The 14,027-nt window shown below is 43.4% G+C and overlaps 1 protein-coding gene across 1 annotated transcript in view; it reads right to left on the bottom strand.

Moving 5' to 3' along the window:
* The window catches only part of LOC309554382 (transmembrane channel-like protein 1), a 186,051-nt gene that overhangs the window by 105,121 nt on the left and 66,903 nt on the right, over nt 1-14,027 (bottom strand). The window contains exons 11-12 of the mRNA XM_082256052.1: nt 8,372-8,500; nt 505-572 (exon numbers count right to left, since the gene is read on the bottom strand). Of these exons, the coding sequence (XP_082112178.1) occupies nt 505-572; nt 8,372-8,500 (197 nt within the window). The remainder of the gene's footprint in view (nt 1-504; nt 573-8,371; nt 8,501-14,027) is intronic.

Consider the following 14,027-nt stretch of genomic DNA (forward strand, 5'->3'; position numbering starts at 1 on the left):
CTTGGCTCCTCCTTTTCTCTGTGTGCCACCATAGGAAGCCACTTCCTATGGTGGCACACCTGCGGACTTGATCCCAAGCCACGTTGCCTGTGTACATAGACACAGACAGCTCAGCCTTGCCCTGCCCCCCACTCTCTCATCATAAAATTTGACTGACAGTAGTTTGAGCCAATAGTTGCAGTTGATTCAGCAAAGCCTGTGAGTGCATACTGGAACATTTTTTATCCTAATGCAGGGAATGCATTAAGGTAAAAAATATGTAGGCTTTAGAACCACTTTAAATACAAGTATTTGTGAGTTAACAGAAAAATCCAAATAGCATATCAATGGTCAATTACCCATTTGACACTGGGCTTAATTATCATACCAGCACAACCAGAAATAGCTGACTCTCTGAGTTTTTCAGTTATTCCGGATATTCCTTTCACACCAAATATCAAAGGAAAATAAAATATTTTACAGCAAACCGTATTCCTAAATTAATTCTTTTTAAGAAATACTTACCAAATCATCCCCTGGTTAAAAATTAATCCCAACACATTTCCACTTATATCAAATTCACAATAAGAAGGCTGCAGATATAAAGCAAAATATTAGTAAAAAATGTACATATTAGTTGTCACACATTATTTATATGATTACATATATCTGCTTCGAAACAATCGACATAAAGCAGCGGATGGAGCTCTAGATTTGTCTGTCATGGATGGTGGTACTGAGGGTACAGGGACAAGGAATGCCAAACAATACACAAGGTATGGCCACCCATTATGATTCCTCAGAAGTTGACCAGCACACTGGCAAAGTATCATGAGAACTACAAGTAAACAGCAGAGTCTTCAAGTTAATTACAGTAAACAGCATGCACACTTTAATCTCCCACCACTGCCACCAGATGTCAAGGGAGAAAGCCCACAGCTGCCTGCTAAATGGAGCAATATGAATGTTTGGTGGAGAAGAAGTGAAGCAACAGCTTACTTTGGGTAGATTAAACTGTCCTCTGATGCAGTTATTACAGCCTGCAACACCGCAGAAAATCACAGGAGGTTAATTAATCAAAGTCTAGCTGTGTGGACACACACAGGCAGATACAAATATTGCATGCAATCTGGAGCACAGTAAAGCTGGCCATACACAGATTAAAACTCAACTGGTTCCACAGGGACCAGCCAAATTCCAATCCATGTGTAACCACTGCTGCTCAACAGAAGCTGATCTATCGATCAACTTCTGTTGAATGGACCTATTGGAAAAAAGCTTCCTGATCAGCAGCTGCAGCCAATGGCTGCAATGCTGATCTGTGTTTTTCTGACAGAGGGGGAGTCCCTCCACTGTCAGAATAAAATAGCACAGTGGGGAGGAATCCCACTTCCACCTCAAATGTGTGGATGGGGGGGAATCAGTTAAGGGTTTTATATTCAGCTTGCTGGCTGAATGAAAAAAACGGAGCCATGTATGGCCAGCTTTAGAGGGATGGAGAAACCAAATATTTACCACATACTTCTGGAATTCCTTAGGCTATAATGCGAGCTAGAATTATTGTGTTATGACTTTTTTCTGTTTTCCTATGATTTTGCCTGCACCTTGAAGCTTCTGACTGGTCTTCTGGACAACCATACATCCTAGCCAGATCCCTGTCTGTCAGATCTGCTAGCTTACAAACACTATTTTGCATGAAATCAACAGCCACACAATGATATTTCATACAGTTTAAAAAAGAACTTACAGTGCCTTGCCAAAGTATTCGGCCCCCTTGAACTTTGCGACCTTTTGATACATTTCAGGCTTCAAACATAAAGATATAAAACTGTAATTTTTTGTGAAGAATCGACAACAAGTGAGACACAATCATAAAGTGGAATGAAATTTATTGGATATTTCAAACTTTTTTAACAAATAAAAAACTGAAAAATTGGGTGTGCAAAATTATTCAGCCCCTTTACTTTCAGTGCAGCAAACTCTCTCCAGAAGTTCAGTGAGGATCTCTGAATGATCCAATGTTGACCTAAATGACTAATGATGATAAATAGAATCCACCTGTGTGTAATCAAGTCTCCATATAAATGCAACTGCACTGTGATAGTCTCAGAGGTCCGTTTAAAGCACAGAGAGCATCATGAAGAACAAGGAACACACCAGGCAGGTCTGAGATACTGTTGTGGAGAAGTTTAAAGCTGGATTTGGATACAAAAAGATTTCCCAAGCTTTAAACATCCCAAGGAGCACTGTGCAAGCGATAATATTGAAATGAAAGGAGTATCAGACCACTGCAAATCTACGAAGACCTGGCTGTCCCTCTAAACTTTCAGCTCATACAAGGAGAAGACTGATCAGAGATGCAGCCAAGAGGCCCATGATCACTCTGGATGAACTGCAGAGATCTACAGCTGAGGTGGGAGACTCTGTCCATAGGACAACAATCAGTCGTATACTGCACAAATCTGGCCTTTATGGAAGAGTGGCGAGAAGAAAGCCATTTCTTAAAGATATCCATAAAAAGTGTAGTTTGCCACAAGCCACCTGGGAGACACACCAAACATGTGGAAGAAGGTGCTCTGGTCAGATGAAACCAAAATCGAACTTTTTGGCAACAATGCAAAAAAAAACGTTATGTTTGGAGTAAAAGCAACACAGCTCATCACCCTGAACACACCATCCCCACTGTCAAACATGGCGGTGGCAGCATCATGGGTTTGGCCTGCTTTTCTTCAACAGGGACAGGGAAGATGGCTAAAATCGATGGGAAGATGGATGGAGCCAAATACAGGACCATTCTGGAAGAAAACCTGATGGAGTCTGCATAAGACCTGAGACTGGGACGGAGATTTGTCTTCCAACAAGACAATGATCCAAAACATAAAGCAAAATCTACAATGGAATGGTTCACAAATAAACATATCCAGGTGTTAGAATGGCCAAGTCAAAGTCCAGACCTGAATCCAATCGAGAATCTGTGGAAAGAACTGAAAACTGCTGTTCACAAATGCTCTCCATCCAACCTCACTGAGCTCGAGCTGTTTTGCAAGGAGGAATGGGCAAAAATTTCAGTCTCTCAATGTGCAAAACTAATAGAGACATAACCCAAGCAACTTACAGCTATAATCGCAGCAAAGGGTGGTGCTACAAAGTATTAACTTAAGGGGGCTGAATAATTTTGCACGCCCAATTTTTCAGTTTTTTATTTGTTAAAAAAGTTTGAAATATCCAATAAATTTTGTTCCACTTCATGACTGTGTCCCACTTGTTGTTGATTCTTCACAAGAAATTACAGTTTTATATCTTTATGTTTGAAGCCTGAAATGTGGCAAAAGGTTGCAAAGTTCAAGGGGGCCGAATACTTTCACAAGGCACTGTATATCAAACATTCAGGCACTGATAACACAATGAATTAATTATTCTAGGAATAAAAATTCTTAGTTTAGTGCGCAGAAGTCACTTATTTTATAATTAGATGTCTCTCTGCATAGAAATACATGTACAAAGGTATAATTAAAAAATTAAAGAAAGAAAAATATTTTGTCAATATGGTTTATTTTGCTAATGGGAGCATACAGAAAGTTTCAATAATTTGTCTTGCTTAGAACAGAATCTACAAAATAAATGACCCTGTTAATTTTGCATGCTGTTCAATTGATAGAAGTATGGTTGTGAGACAGACTCTAACCCTTGGACAATCACCTCTGGAGATTTCATCATACCTGCTGTGAGAAGGGTTCTTCAGGCCCCCTGAAGTAGACATAGGTAATATGGACTAGCCATTCTGACGGCTTAGTCAGGCTTAGGATTTGAACTGGATGGACTTATGTCTTTTTTCAACCAGATTAACTATTAACATTAGTGCAGGGGTGTCAAACTCAATTTCATTGTGGGCCACATCAGTATTATGGTTGCCTTCAAAGGGCCAGTTGTATCTGTAAGACTAGATGTCCAGAGCACTCCCCACGTCCGATGTCAAGAGCCCCCCACCCTCCTTTAAATTATAGTTCACCCCTCTTACCTTGTGCTTCTGCCGGGGAGAAGACGGGGAAGGGGCTGGGAAGCAGAAAGTGCAGAGTCTGGAAGAGGACCAGAGGAGGGCTGCAGTCAACTGCCAGAATCTGCTGAATGTCAAGACCAGGAGATGCGGAGACAAAGGGGTGCTGTAGCTGTACACAAAGGAGTAGGATCTGTAGAAAGTTCTGTCCTCCTTTCAGCTGCCGACTCCTGAGATGGGGAAGAGGGTGGCAGAGACCAGTGCCTCCGCGGCTGCACAGAGAAGTGCAGGATCTGGTGGAGGAGTTCTGTCATCCTCTCTGCTGCCAACTGCTGAGACAACATGGGGCAAAACTAGGGGGGTGCTGTGGCAGAGGTGTGAGGGCCACATGAAATGGCCTGGAGGGCCGCTTTCGGCCCCCGGGCCTTGTGTTTGACACCTGTGCATTAGTGGATCATTCAGATCACAGCAAGTCCAAAAACTGGATGACTGTTAAGGGCAAGCTTTATATAACCTTTTTGTCTGTCCCTAGAGGGCTTTATACAACCAGGCAATGCCATTATATATCTGTACATAGCTAATAACACCTACTATCAGAAGGGCTGGATTCCATCTCCCTGCAATCATTATATTAGATAATAATTAATATGAACATCTCACTCTGATCATAAAGAAAATGACAAACAACTTACAGACAGTTTGAAGTCCAGTGTTTACAGATCTCTCCCTCCCTGCTACTTTTTGAGCAGTCTAAAGAATTATTTTGAGAGCCCATGAGTTTCATTACCCTTATCTAAACCCACAAGCCTACAGAACCAGATAGAAATTTGTTGGCAGCCAGATGCTAATCAGGTCTACAGGTCTAAATGCCCGTACACACAATCAGAAAATCATAGTTTTCAACGCGATCTTGCGATAATTTGATCGTTAGTACATAGCTTTTGAGAGCTGATCAGGGCAGTTCATCCGATATTATCTGATCAGACAAGCATTAAAATTTTTCTCGTACGATATCAGATAGTACGATTTTATATTTAATCAGTACAGTTGTCTTTCGAAAATACAATATAAATACACTACAACACATTACATCACTTCTGATTTTTTTATTCTACCTTATGAGAATTTTCATAACTTTAGTAAACACTGTATTTTAGATTTGAAATTAGCATGCAAAAAAAATGGGCAATTAATCTCATCGTGTCACCAGGCATTAGGCTGGCTATACATGACATGAATCAATATTTGGCTGGTTCAGCAGGGACTAAATTTCGATCCATGTGTGACCACTGTGATTAAATAGAACAGAAGTCTACCGATTGATTTCTGTTTAACCGCCTTGTCAGATTTTAGGTGCTCAGTCAGCACCACAGGCATTAGGCTGCAGCGTTGATCTGTGTATTCTAATAGCATGGGAGTCCCCCCACTGTCGGAATACAATAATACAATGAGGAGGATTCCCGCATCTGCTTTGAGAGTGTGAATGGAGGTTTGGTTTAGTTTCTTTCGTTCAATCCACTGGTTGATTGGGGAAAAAAGGACCCATGTATGGCCAATTGTGAACAACTGTCTAGTTATTGATCACTGAATTTAAAAAACATTTGGTTTATCGCTTTTCTTCTATATGTTAATAGCAGTGCTTAAGTAATACACTGAAAACCTCTGTGTATATATAATTTGATTTAAAAATACGACATACTTAGTGCTGAACTTTAAGGTAAAAAATCATTTGATGTAACGAAACATAAAATAAATATGGCTCTGCATAAAATGAGCTATATATTCCCAGTTGCCTAAGTAGAAAATAGGTTTGGAGCCCCATCACACCTATACATTTTATAGCACATCAAGGCATGTACCCAATTTATTCCTTGTTTTAAATGGTGCTGGTTCACATCTGTGCAATGCATTTACATGTGTTGTCTGTTTTTGGTGCATCATTTTAGGGCCTATTGTTGGCAGCTTATAAAACATGATTGTTGATAATGACATATAAGTAAAAGTAAAAAAAAGCATAGAAGGTATAAATCTAACTTTTGGGGTGGGATCTACTAATATGGAATACCAGTATAGGAAAACGGGGCAATTTAATTTAACTGAATTATCTGGTTGTTCAATTGCATGATTCCCCAAAAATAATATAGTTTTATGTGCCAATATTCAGAAGGATAAAAAAAGTGATGATTCTGTGATTATCCGTATTGATCATCCTTAAACAAGAATGCTGTTATTTATTTATTTGCCTTCAGAATTGTCTGAAAGTGGTTCTAAATGCTCAAGGTTTTTTTTTGTTTACCTTTATGCATTTTATGCTATAAGGTAAAAAAACCTTTGTACAGCAGGCCCCCCAGCTCCCCTTATACTAACCCCCCCCCCCCTCCGGTAACTCTACCTCCTCATTAGCTGAGCCAATGAGAAGAGAGGAGGCAGGTCCGAGCCGCAGCTCTGTGTGTGAATGGAGATGCAGAGCAACGGTTTAGGAGTGAGCCTGCTTGGGTATCCCCACAGCAAGCTGCTTGCTCTGGGGGCACTTGACAGAAGGGAGCGGCCAGGAACACTGGAAGGAGACCCAAGATAAGGAGGATCAGGACTGAAAAAAAACACTGCACAGATCAGGTATATATGATACGTTTGTTATTTTATTTTAAAAAAGAATTCCCTTTAAAATCACTTGAAATCTGAAATCTATATAGTTTTAGAGTTAAAATGTTAACTTTTCCATGAAAATGTATACTTCTTAAATTATGCAGAAAATGGGATATATTTTATGTAATACTTTTTATGACAATTGTATAGTTCAAATCATAAATATACTGTATGCAGGGCTCAAAATTTAAAGTCCTGAGCTACTAGCCAGGCCTTAATGGTTACTCACCACCAGTTGCCCCACCCAACTCCTAACCTGCCCTGCCCCTAATTCCGCCCCTAAACACGCCCTCATAAATTATCTCATAAAATTACACGGTTAAATGTTTTTGCATTAATGCAGAAGTTACAAAAATAAATATTAATAACAACGTTTTCAGTGCCCATCAGTGCAGCCTCATCAGTGCCCATCAAGGGTCTGGAGGGCGGGGGGCTGAAGAGCACTGGGAGGGGGCTGAAGAGCACTGAGAGGGCTGGAGAGCACTAAGGGGCTGGAGAGGGAGGCTGAAGAGCACTGGGAGGCTAGAGAGGGGGGCTGAAGAGCACTGGGGGGGCTGAAGAGCACTAAGGGGCTGGAGGGGGAGGCTGAAGAGCACTGGGGGGGGGGCTGGAGGGGGGGCTGAAGAGCACTGGGAGGGCTGGAGAGGGGGGGCTGAAGAGCACTAAGGGGCTGGAGGGGGAGGCTGAAGAGCACTGGGGGGCTAGAGAGGGGGAGCTGAAGAGCACTGGGGGGGCTGAATAGCACTAAGGGGCTGGAGGGGGAGGCTGAAGAGCACTGGGGGGCTGGAGATGGGGGGGGGGCTGGAGAGCACTGGGGGCTGGAGAGCACTGGGGATGGGGCTGGAGGGGGGGCTGAAGAGCACTGGGAGGGCTGGAGAGAGGGGGAGGCTGAAGAGCACTAAGGGGCTGGAGGGGGAGGCTGAAGAGCACTGGGGGGCTAGAGAGGGGAGGCTGAAGAGCACTAAGGGGCTGGAGAGAGGGGGGCTGTACAGCACTGGGGGGCCAGCAAAGGAAAAAAAGAAGTTGGATAGGAGGGGGATGGGGCGGCTGCATATAGAGGAATTGATCTTTCCATATTCCTCCTGCAACCGCTGAATGCCTGCAGAGAGGAGAATCAGGCATCCAGCGGCTGCAGGAGGAATATGGAAAGATCAATTCCTCTATATGCAGCCGCCCCACCGCTCCTCCTATCCAGTCACACAGGGAGGCTGCTCAATCCTCGGGCACTCACCTTCTTCTAGCCCCGGGGAGCAGTTGATGACCGAGAGGAGATGATGGGCGTGAGTACCGGCTTGACACCCCCCCCGCACCCCCCATTGGTATGCCACTGCTGGCCGGATGACAGAGCGTGGATCATCCCACTGTAACAGCTTTAATTGTAATTGCCGGGCGCTCGCCGACACACACAGTCCCGCCTCCTAGCCCGGCTCCTTTGATAGAAGTCACACGTCCTGGTTTGGCCAGGTGTTCTGTCTATCAAAGAAGCCGGGCTAGGAGTGGGGACCGTGTGTGTGTGTGTCGGCGAGCGCCCGGCAATTACAATTAAAGCTGTTACAGTGGGATGATCCGCGCTCTGTTATTATCGGTCAGCTTTCCTCTTCCTCTCTCTCTCTTCCCCGGAGCAGCCCCACGCTCGCCCTACATAATTTTCCACTGGCAAAATGCGAGCAGGCGAGGGGAAAATTTGAGGGCTGCTATGTATACAGTATATATGTGAAACAGTGATTACACAATGTATATGTGAATACATACCCATCCATATTCCAGATCCCAGCACCAGCAGTAGTTAAAAAAACGTACAAAAACTGCTTGTAAGAAGTCACCAGTAAGAATAGTAACATATGTGGTCATGATATCATTCACCGTAAGACGAACAAATTCCTGGAATTTTGAAAAACAAAAATATAAAAAATTATTTTTGGTGAAAGGTCAAGCAGTACTAATACATGTTGTACACAGAAATCTAGCAAAGTGGTAAGTAAGTCAGCCTATGAGTAAAAAAAAAAAAAAAAAACATACACAGTAATGGCATTTAAACTTTGATAGCATTTTTAGGGTCACGTTTATGCTTGTATTGATTTGTTTTGTCCTTGTAACTTTTCTTATGGAAGGAATCTACTAGTATTCTGAGATGTTTATTTCTGTCTTCTGGGTCTGAGCATATTCGGTGGTATCTTATGGCCTGGCTGTGTTTGATATACAATGTGCAATGCTTTCAAATATAATAGTGATATATATTATTTATGCCATACTCTTTCTGTACCATATACACTGCTCAAAATAATTAAAGGAACACTTTGAAAACACATCAGATCTCAATGGGAAAAAATATCATGCTGGATATCTATACTGATATGGTTGGGGTAATGTGTTAGGAACGAAAGGATGCCACATCGTTTGATAGAAATTAAAATCATCAACCTACAGAGGGCTGATTTCAAAGGCTCCGCGAAAATCAAAGTGAAAAAATGATTCAGCAGGCTAGTTCATTTTGCTGAAATTTCATTGCAGCAACTTAAAATGGTAATCAGTAGTATGTACTAGTGATCGACCGATACTGTTTTTTTATTGCCGATACCGATATTTTGGTCATCACATATCGGTATCGGCAAATATCTGCCGATATTTTCGGACATTTTAAAAAAAAATTTTTATTTTTTTATTTTTATTTTTTTACAGGTACCCTTGTGGAGGGATCTGGAGGTCTAAAAGACCCCCCAAACCCCTCCTCTGCACTTAAAAGCATTAAAAAACGCCAAGTTTGGCTGTTTTGAAAGCTGTTTTAAATTTGGTGCCGAGTACCCGGAAGTGATGTCATGACATAATTTCCGTTTTTTTACACGGAGATCCGATCAGAGCCGAATGCGGCTTTGATAGGGTCTTTGCCGGCTGTGCAGGTAGGATGCCCGGGTCTCCCGGTGGGATGGGGGACCCGGGTAAGCCGCGGAAAGTGGCGGGAGGGGGGACGTCCCCTCCCGCTCCTTGTAATGACAGCTAAGCGACTTATCAGCCGCATCGGTTGTCATTACAAGACAGCCGACCATCAGCTATGGACGCCGGTACTGGGGTGATGCCTCTAGCTGCAGGCATCACTCCGGTACAGCACTTGCCCGAAATATCGCCAATATCGGTAACCTCAGGGGCCAATTCCGATATATCGGGGAAAGTGCAGATCGGCCCTTGATATATCGGCTTTGCCGATAATCGGTCGATCCCTAGTTTGTATGGCCCCCCACGTGCTTGTATGCATGCCTGACAATGTCGGGGCATGCTCCTTTTGAGACGACGGATGGAGTCCTGGGGTATTTCCTCCCAGATCTTGACCAGGGCATCACTGAGCTCCTGAATAGACTGAAGTGCAACCTGGTGGCACTGGATGGATCAAAACATAATGTCCCAGAGGTGTTCTATTGGATTTAGGTAAGGTGAGTTTGGGGGCCATTCAATGGTATCAATTCCTTTATCCTCCAGGAACTTGCTGCATACTCTCGTCACATGAGGCCGGGCATTGCCATGCACTAGGAGTAAACCAGGACCCACTGCATCAGCGTAGGGTCTCACAATGGGTCCAAGGATTTTATTGCCATACCTAATGGCAGTCAGGGTGCCATTGTCTAGCCTGTAGAGGTGTGTACGTCCCTCCATGGATATGCCTCCCCAGGTCATCACTTACCCAACACCAAACCAGTCATGCTGAATGATGTTACAGGCAGCATAACATTCTCCATGGCTTCTCCAGACCCTATCAAATCTGTCACATGTGCTCAGGTTGGACCTGCTTTCATCTGTGAAAAGCACAGGGCGCCAATGGCAGATCTGCCAATTCTGGAGTTCAATGGCAAATGCCAATCAAGCTCCACGGTGCCGGGCAGTGAGCACAGGGCCCACTAGAGGATGTTGGGACCTCAGGCCACCCTCATGAAGTCTGTTTCTGATTGTTTGGTCAGAGACATTCACAACAGTGGCCTGCTGGAGGTCATTTTGTAGGGCTCTGGCAGTGATCATCCTGTTCCTCTTTGCACAAAGGAGAAGATACTGGTCATGCTGATGGGTTAAGTACCTTCTACAGCCCTGTCCAGCTTTCCTAGGGTAATTGCTTGTCTCCTGGAATCTCATCCATGCTCTTGAGACTGTGCTGAGAGACACAGCAAACCTTCTGACAATGGCACGTATTAATGTGCCATCCTGGAGGAGTTGGACTGCCTGTGCAACCTCTATAGGGTCCAGGTATCGCCTCATGCTACCAATAGTGACACTGATCCTAGTCAAATAGTGAAAAACAGAAAATATGAGTAGGGAAAAAAAATTTCATTAGCCTGCTCCTATAAAACCATTCCGGTTTTGGAGGTTGCCTCATTGTTGCCCATCTAGTGCACCTGTTGTTAATTTCATTAACACCAAAGCAGCTGAAACAGATTAACAACCTCCTATGCTATTTAACTGACCAGATCAATATCCCAGGAGTTTAATTGACTTGATGCTATATTCTGATTAAAAAGTATATATATATATTCTGTAACAATCTCTGCTGTTTTTATATACAGGTGCATCTCATAAAGTAACTTTTTGATTCACCTGAGATGCACCTGTATATTGCATGACAGTCTTTTAAATAATTTCCTTTGTGCACTATTGTTGCCACACTTTACACATTATCACCCTTGTGTCCTCCACCTTGCACACCAGATGCTCACCTTCTTTATCTGACCTGTAGGTTTACTTTTTGAATTTAATTACTGAAATAAAGTAACCTTCTGATGATATTCTGATTTTATTTCAGTAATTACATTCAAAAATTAGCTGAACTGAATTAAGGTCTGACCCAGGCTTTTACTCAACAACTAAAATGTCTCATTAAAACACTACCAACCCATTCCAGATAATCCAAAAATTGGGGAATTCTACTGTACATGCTGCCCAAGATCCACAAACCAGGAAATCCAGGCAGACCCATCATAACATGTAAGAACACACTTCCTGAACAAATCTCAGTCAGTCCTTGTAGAAAAAGTGTTATAACCATTTATCCCAATTACTGCTAGTTTACAACAAGATACAACTGATTTTCTGAGCAAGATCAACAATACACAGCAATTATCACCAAACACACTTCTAGTCACTATGGATGTAGAATCTCTGTACGGTAACATCTCTCACAAGCAGACCCGGACTGGGACAAATAAAAGGCCCGGGCATTTTAGACTGAGCAGCCCATACCAGGCGTAGACTGACAACCCCTTGGGCCCCTGGCAATAGGGGATCACAGGGCCCCCTGTGTCCCCGCCTACACTCAAGTCACAGCTACACAAACCTCCCCTACATATTACAGCCAAGCTGCATAGAGGGCACATTTAAATATCAACTGCAGCATTGCCTGCTGGAAGTTCCTGGCTTTTTTCCGTAGAAGCTGCTGGGCACTTCCAAGTTTAACCATTTGACCTCTGGAAGCTTTACCCCCCTTCATGACCAGGACATTTTTTGTGATGTGGCACTGTGGTACTTTTACCGACAATTTTGCTTTCATGCAACACTGTACACAAGTAACATTTATGTCCTTTTTTTCCCACAAATAGAGCTTTCTTTTGGTGGTATTTGATCACCACCACTGGGATTTTTTTTTTTGGGCTATTAACCTCCCTGGCGGTAATTCCGAGTGTGGCTCGGGGTGGAATTTTAGTGACATTAGCAGTAACCAGAGCCACACTCGGGGTACCGCCAGGGAGCATCGCTGGATCCTGGTAGAGGTTACTTACCTTGTCCCCGGGATCCCGCAATGTGTCACTGCAGCATACGGCGGCCGGATCTTCTGCCCAATGCTGTGAGCCTTGGCTTCCCTCTCCTGCGAGCGTCACGTTGCAGGGGGTGGAACCGGCGGCAAATTCAAATAGTAAAACACACAAACACACTGATATATTCTAATCCTATTGGATTACATTACAAAATAAAATAAATTGACATTAGTTTGCCCCCCAGTGCCCTTTCCTGCAGTTTTACTGTACTTTATATATATATATATATATATATATATATATATATATATACAGTGGGTACGGAAAGTATTCAGACCCCCTTAAATTTTTCACTCTTTGTTATATTGCAGCCATTTGCTAAAATCATTTAGGTTCATTCTTCTTCCTCATGAATGTACACATAGCACCCCATACTGACAGAAAAACACAGAATTGTTGACATTGTTGCAGATTTATTAAAAAAGAAAAACTGAAATATCACATGGTCCTAAGTATTCAGACCCTTTGCTCAGTATTTAGTAGAAGCCCCCTTTTGATCTAATACAGCCAGGAGTCTTTTTGGGAAAGATGCAACAAGTCTTTCACACCTGGATTTGGGGATCCTCTGCCATTCCTCCTTGCAGATCCTCTCCAGTTCTGTCAGGTTGGATGGTAAACGTTGGTGGACAGCCATTCTTAGGTCTCTCCAGAGATGCTCAATTGGGTTTAAGTCAGGGCTCTGGCTGGGCCATTCAAGAACAGTCACGGAGTTGTTGTGAAGCCACTCCTTCGTTATTTTAGCTGTGTGCTTAGGGTCATTGTCTTGTTGGAAGGTAAACCTTCGGCCCAGTCTGAGGTCCAGAGCACTCTGGAGAAGGTTTTTGTCCAGGATATCCCTGTACTTGGCCGCATTCATCTTTCCCTCGATTGCAACCAGTCGTCCTGTCCCTGAAGCTGAAAAACACCCCCACAGCATGATGCTGCCACCACCATGCTTCACTGTTGGGACTGTATTGGACAGGTGATGAGCAGTGCCTGGTTTTCTCCACACATACCGCTTAGAATTAAGGCAAAAAAGTTCTATTTTGGTCTCATCAGACCAGAGAATCTTATTTCTCACCATCTTGGAGTCCTTCAGGTGTTTTTTAGCAAACTCCATGCGGGCTTTCATGTGTGTTACACTGAGGAGAGGCTTCCGTCGGGCCACTCTGCCATAAAGCCCCGACTGGTGGAGGGCTGCAGTGATGGTTGACTTTCTACAACTTTCTCCCATCTCCTGACTGCATCTCTGGAGCTCAGTCACAGTGATCTTTGGGTTCTTCTTTACCTCTCTCACCAAGGCTCTTCTCCCCCGATAGCTCAGTTTGGCTGGACGGCCAGCTCTAGGAAGGGTTCTGGTCGTCCCAAACGTCTTCCATTTGAGGATTATGGAGGCCACTGTGCTCTTAGGAACCTTAAGTGCAGCAGAAATCTTTTTGTAACCTTGGCCAGATCTTTGCCTTGCCACAATTCTGTCTCTGAGCTCTTCAGGCAGTTCCTTTGACCTCATGATTCTCATTTGCTCTGACATGCATTGTGATCTGGAAGGTCTTATATAGACAGGTGTGTGGCTTTCCTAATCAAGTCCAATCAGTATAATCAAACACAGCTGGACTCAAATGAAGGTGTAGAACCATCTC

Source organism: Pelophylax lessonae (genome assembly GCF_965119305.1).
Source record: "Pelophylax lessonae genome assembly, chromosome: 1".
NCBI classification, from domain to species: domain Eukaryota; kingdom Metazoa; phylum Chordata; class Amphibia; order Anura; family Ranidae; genus Pelophylax; species Pelophylax lessonae.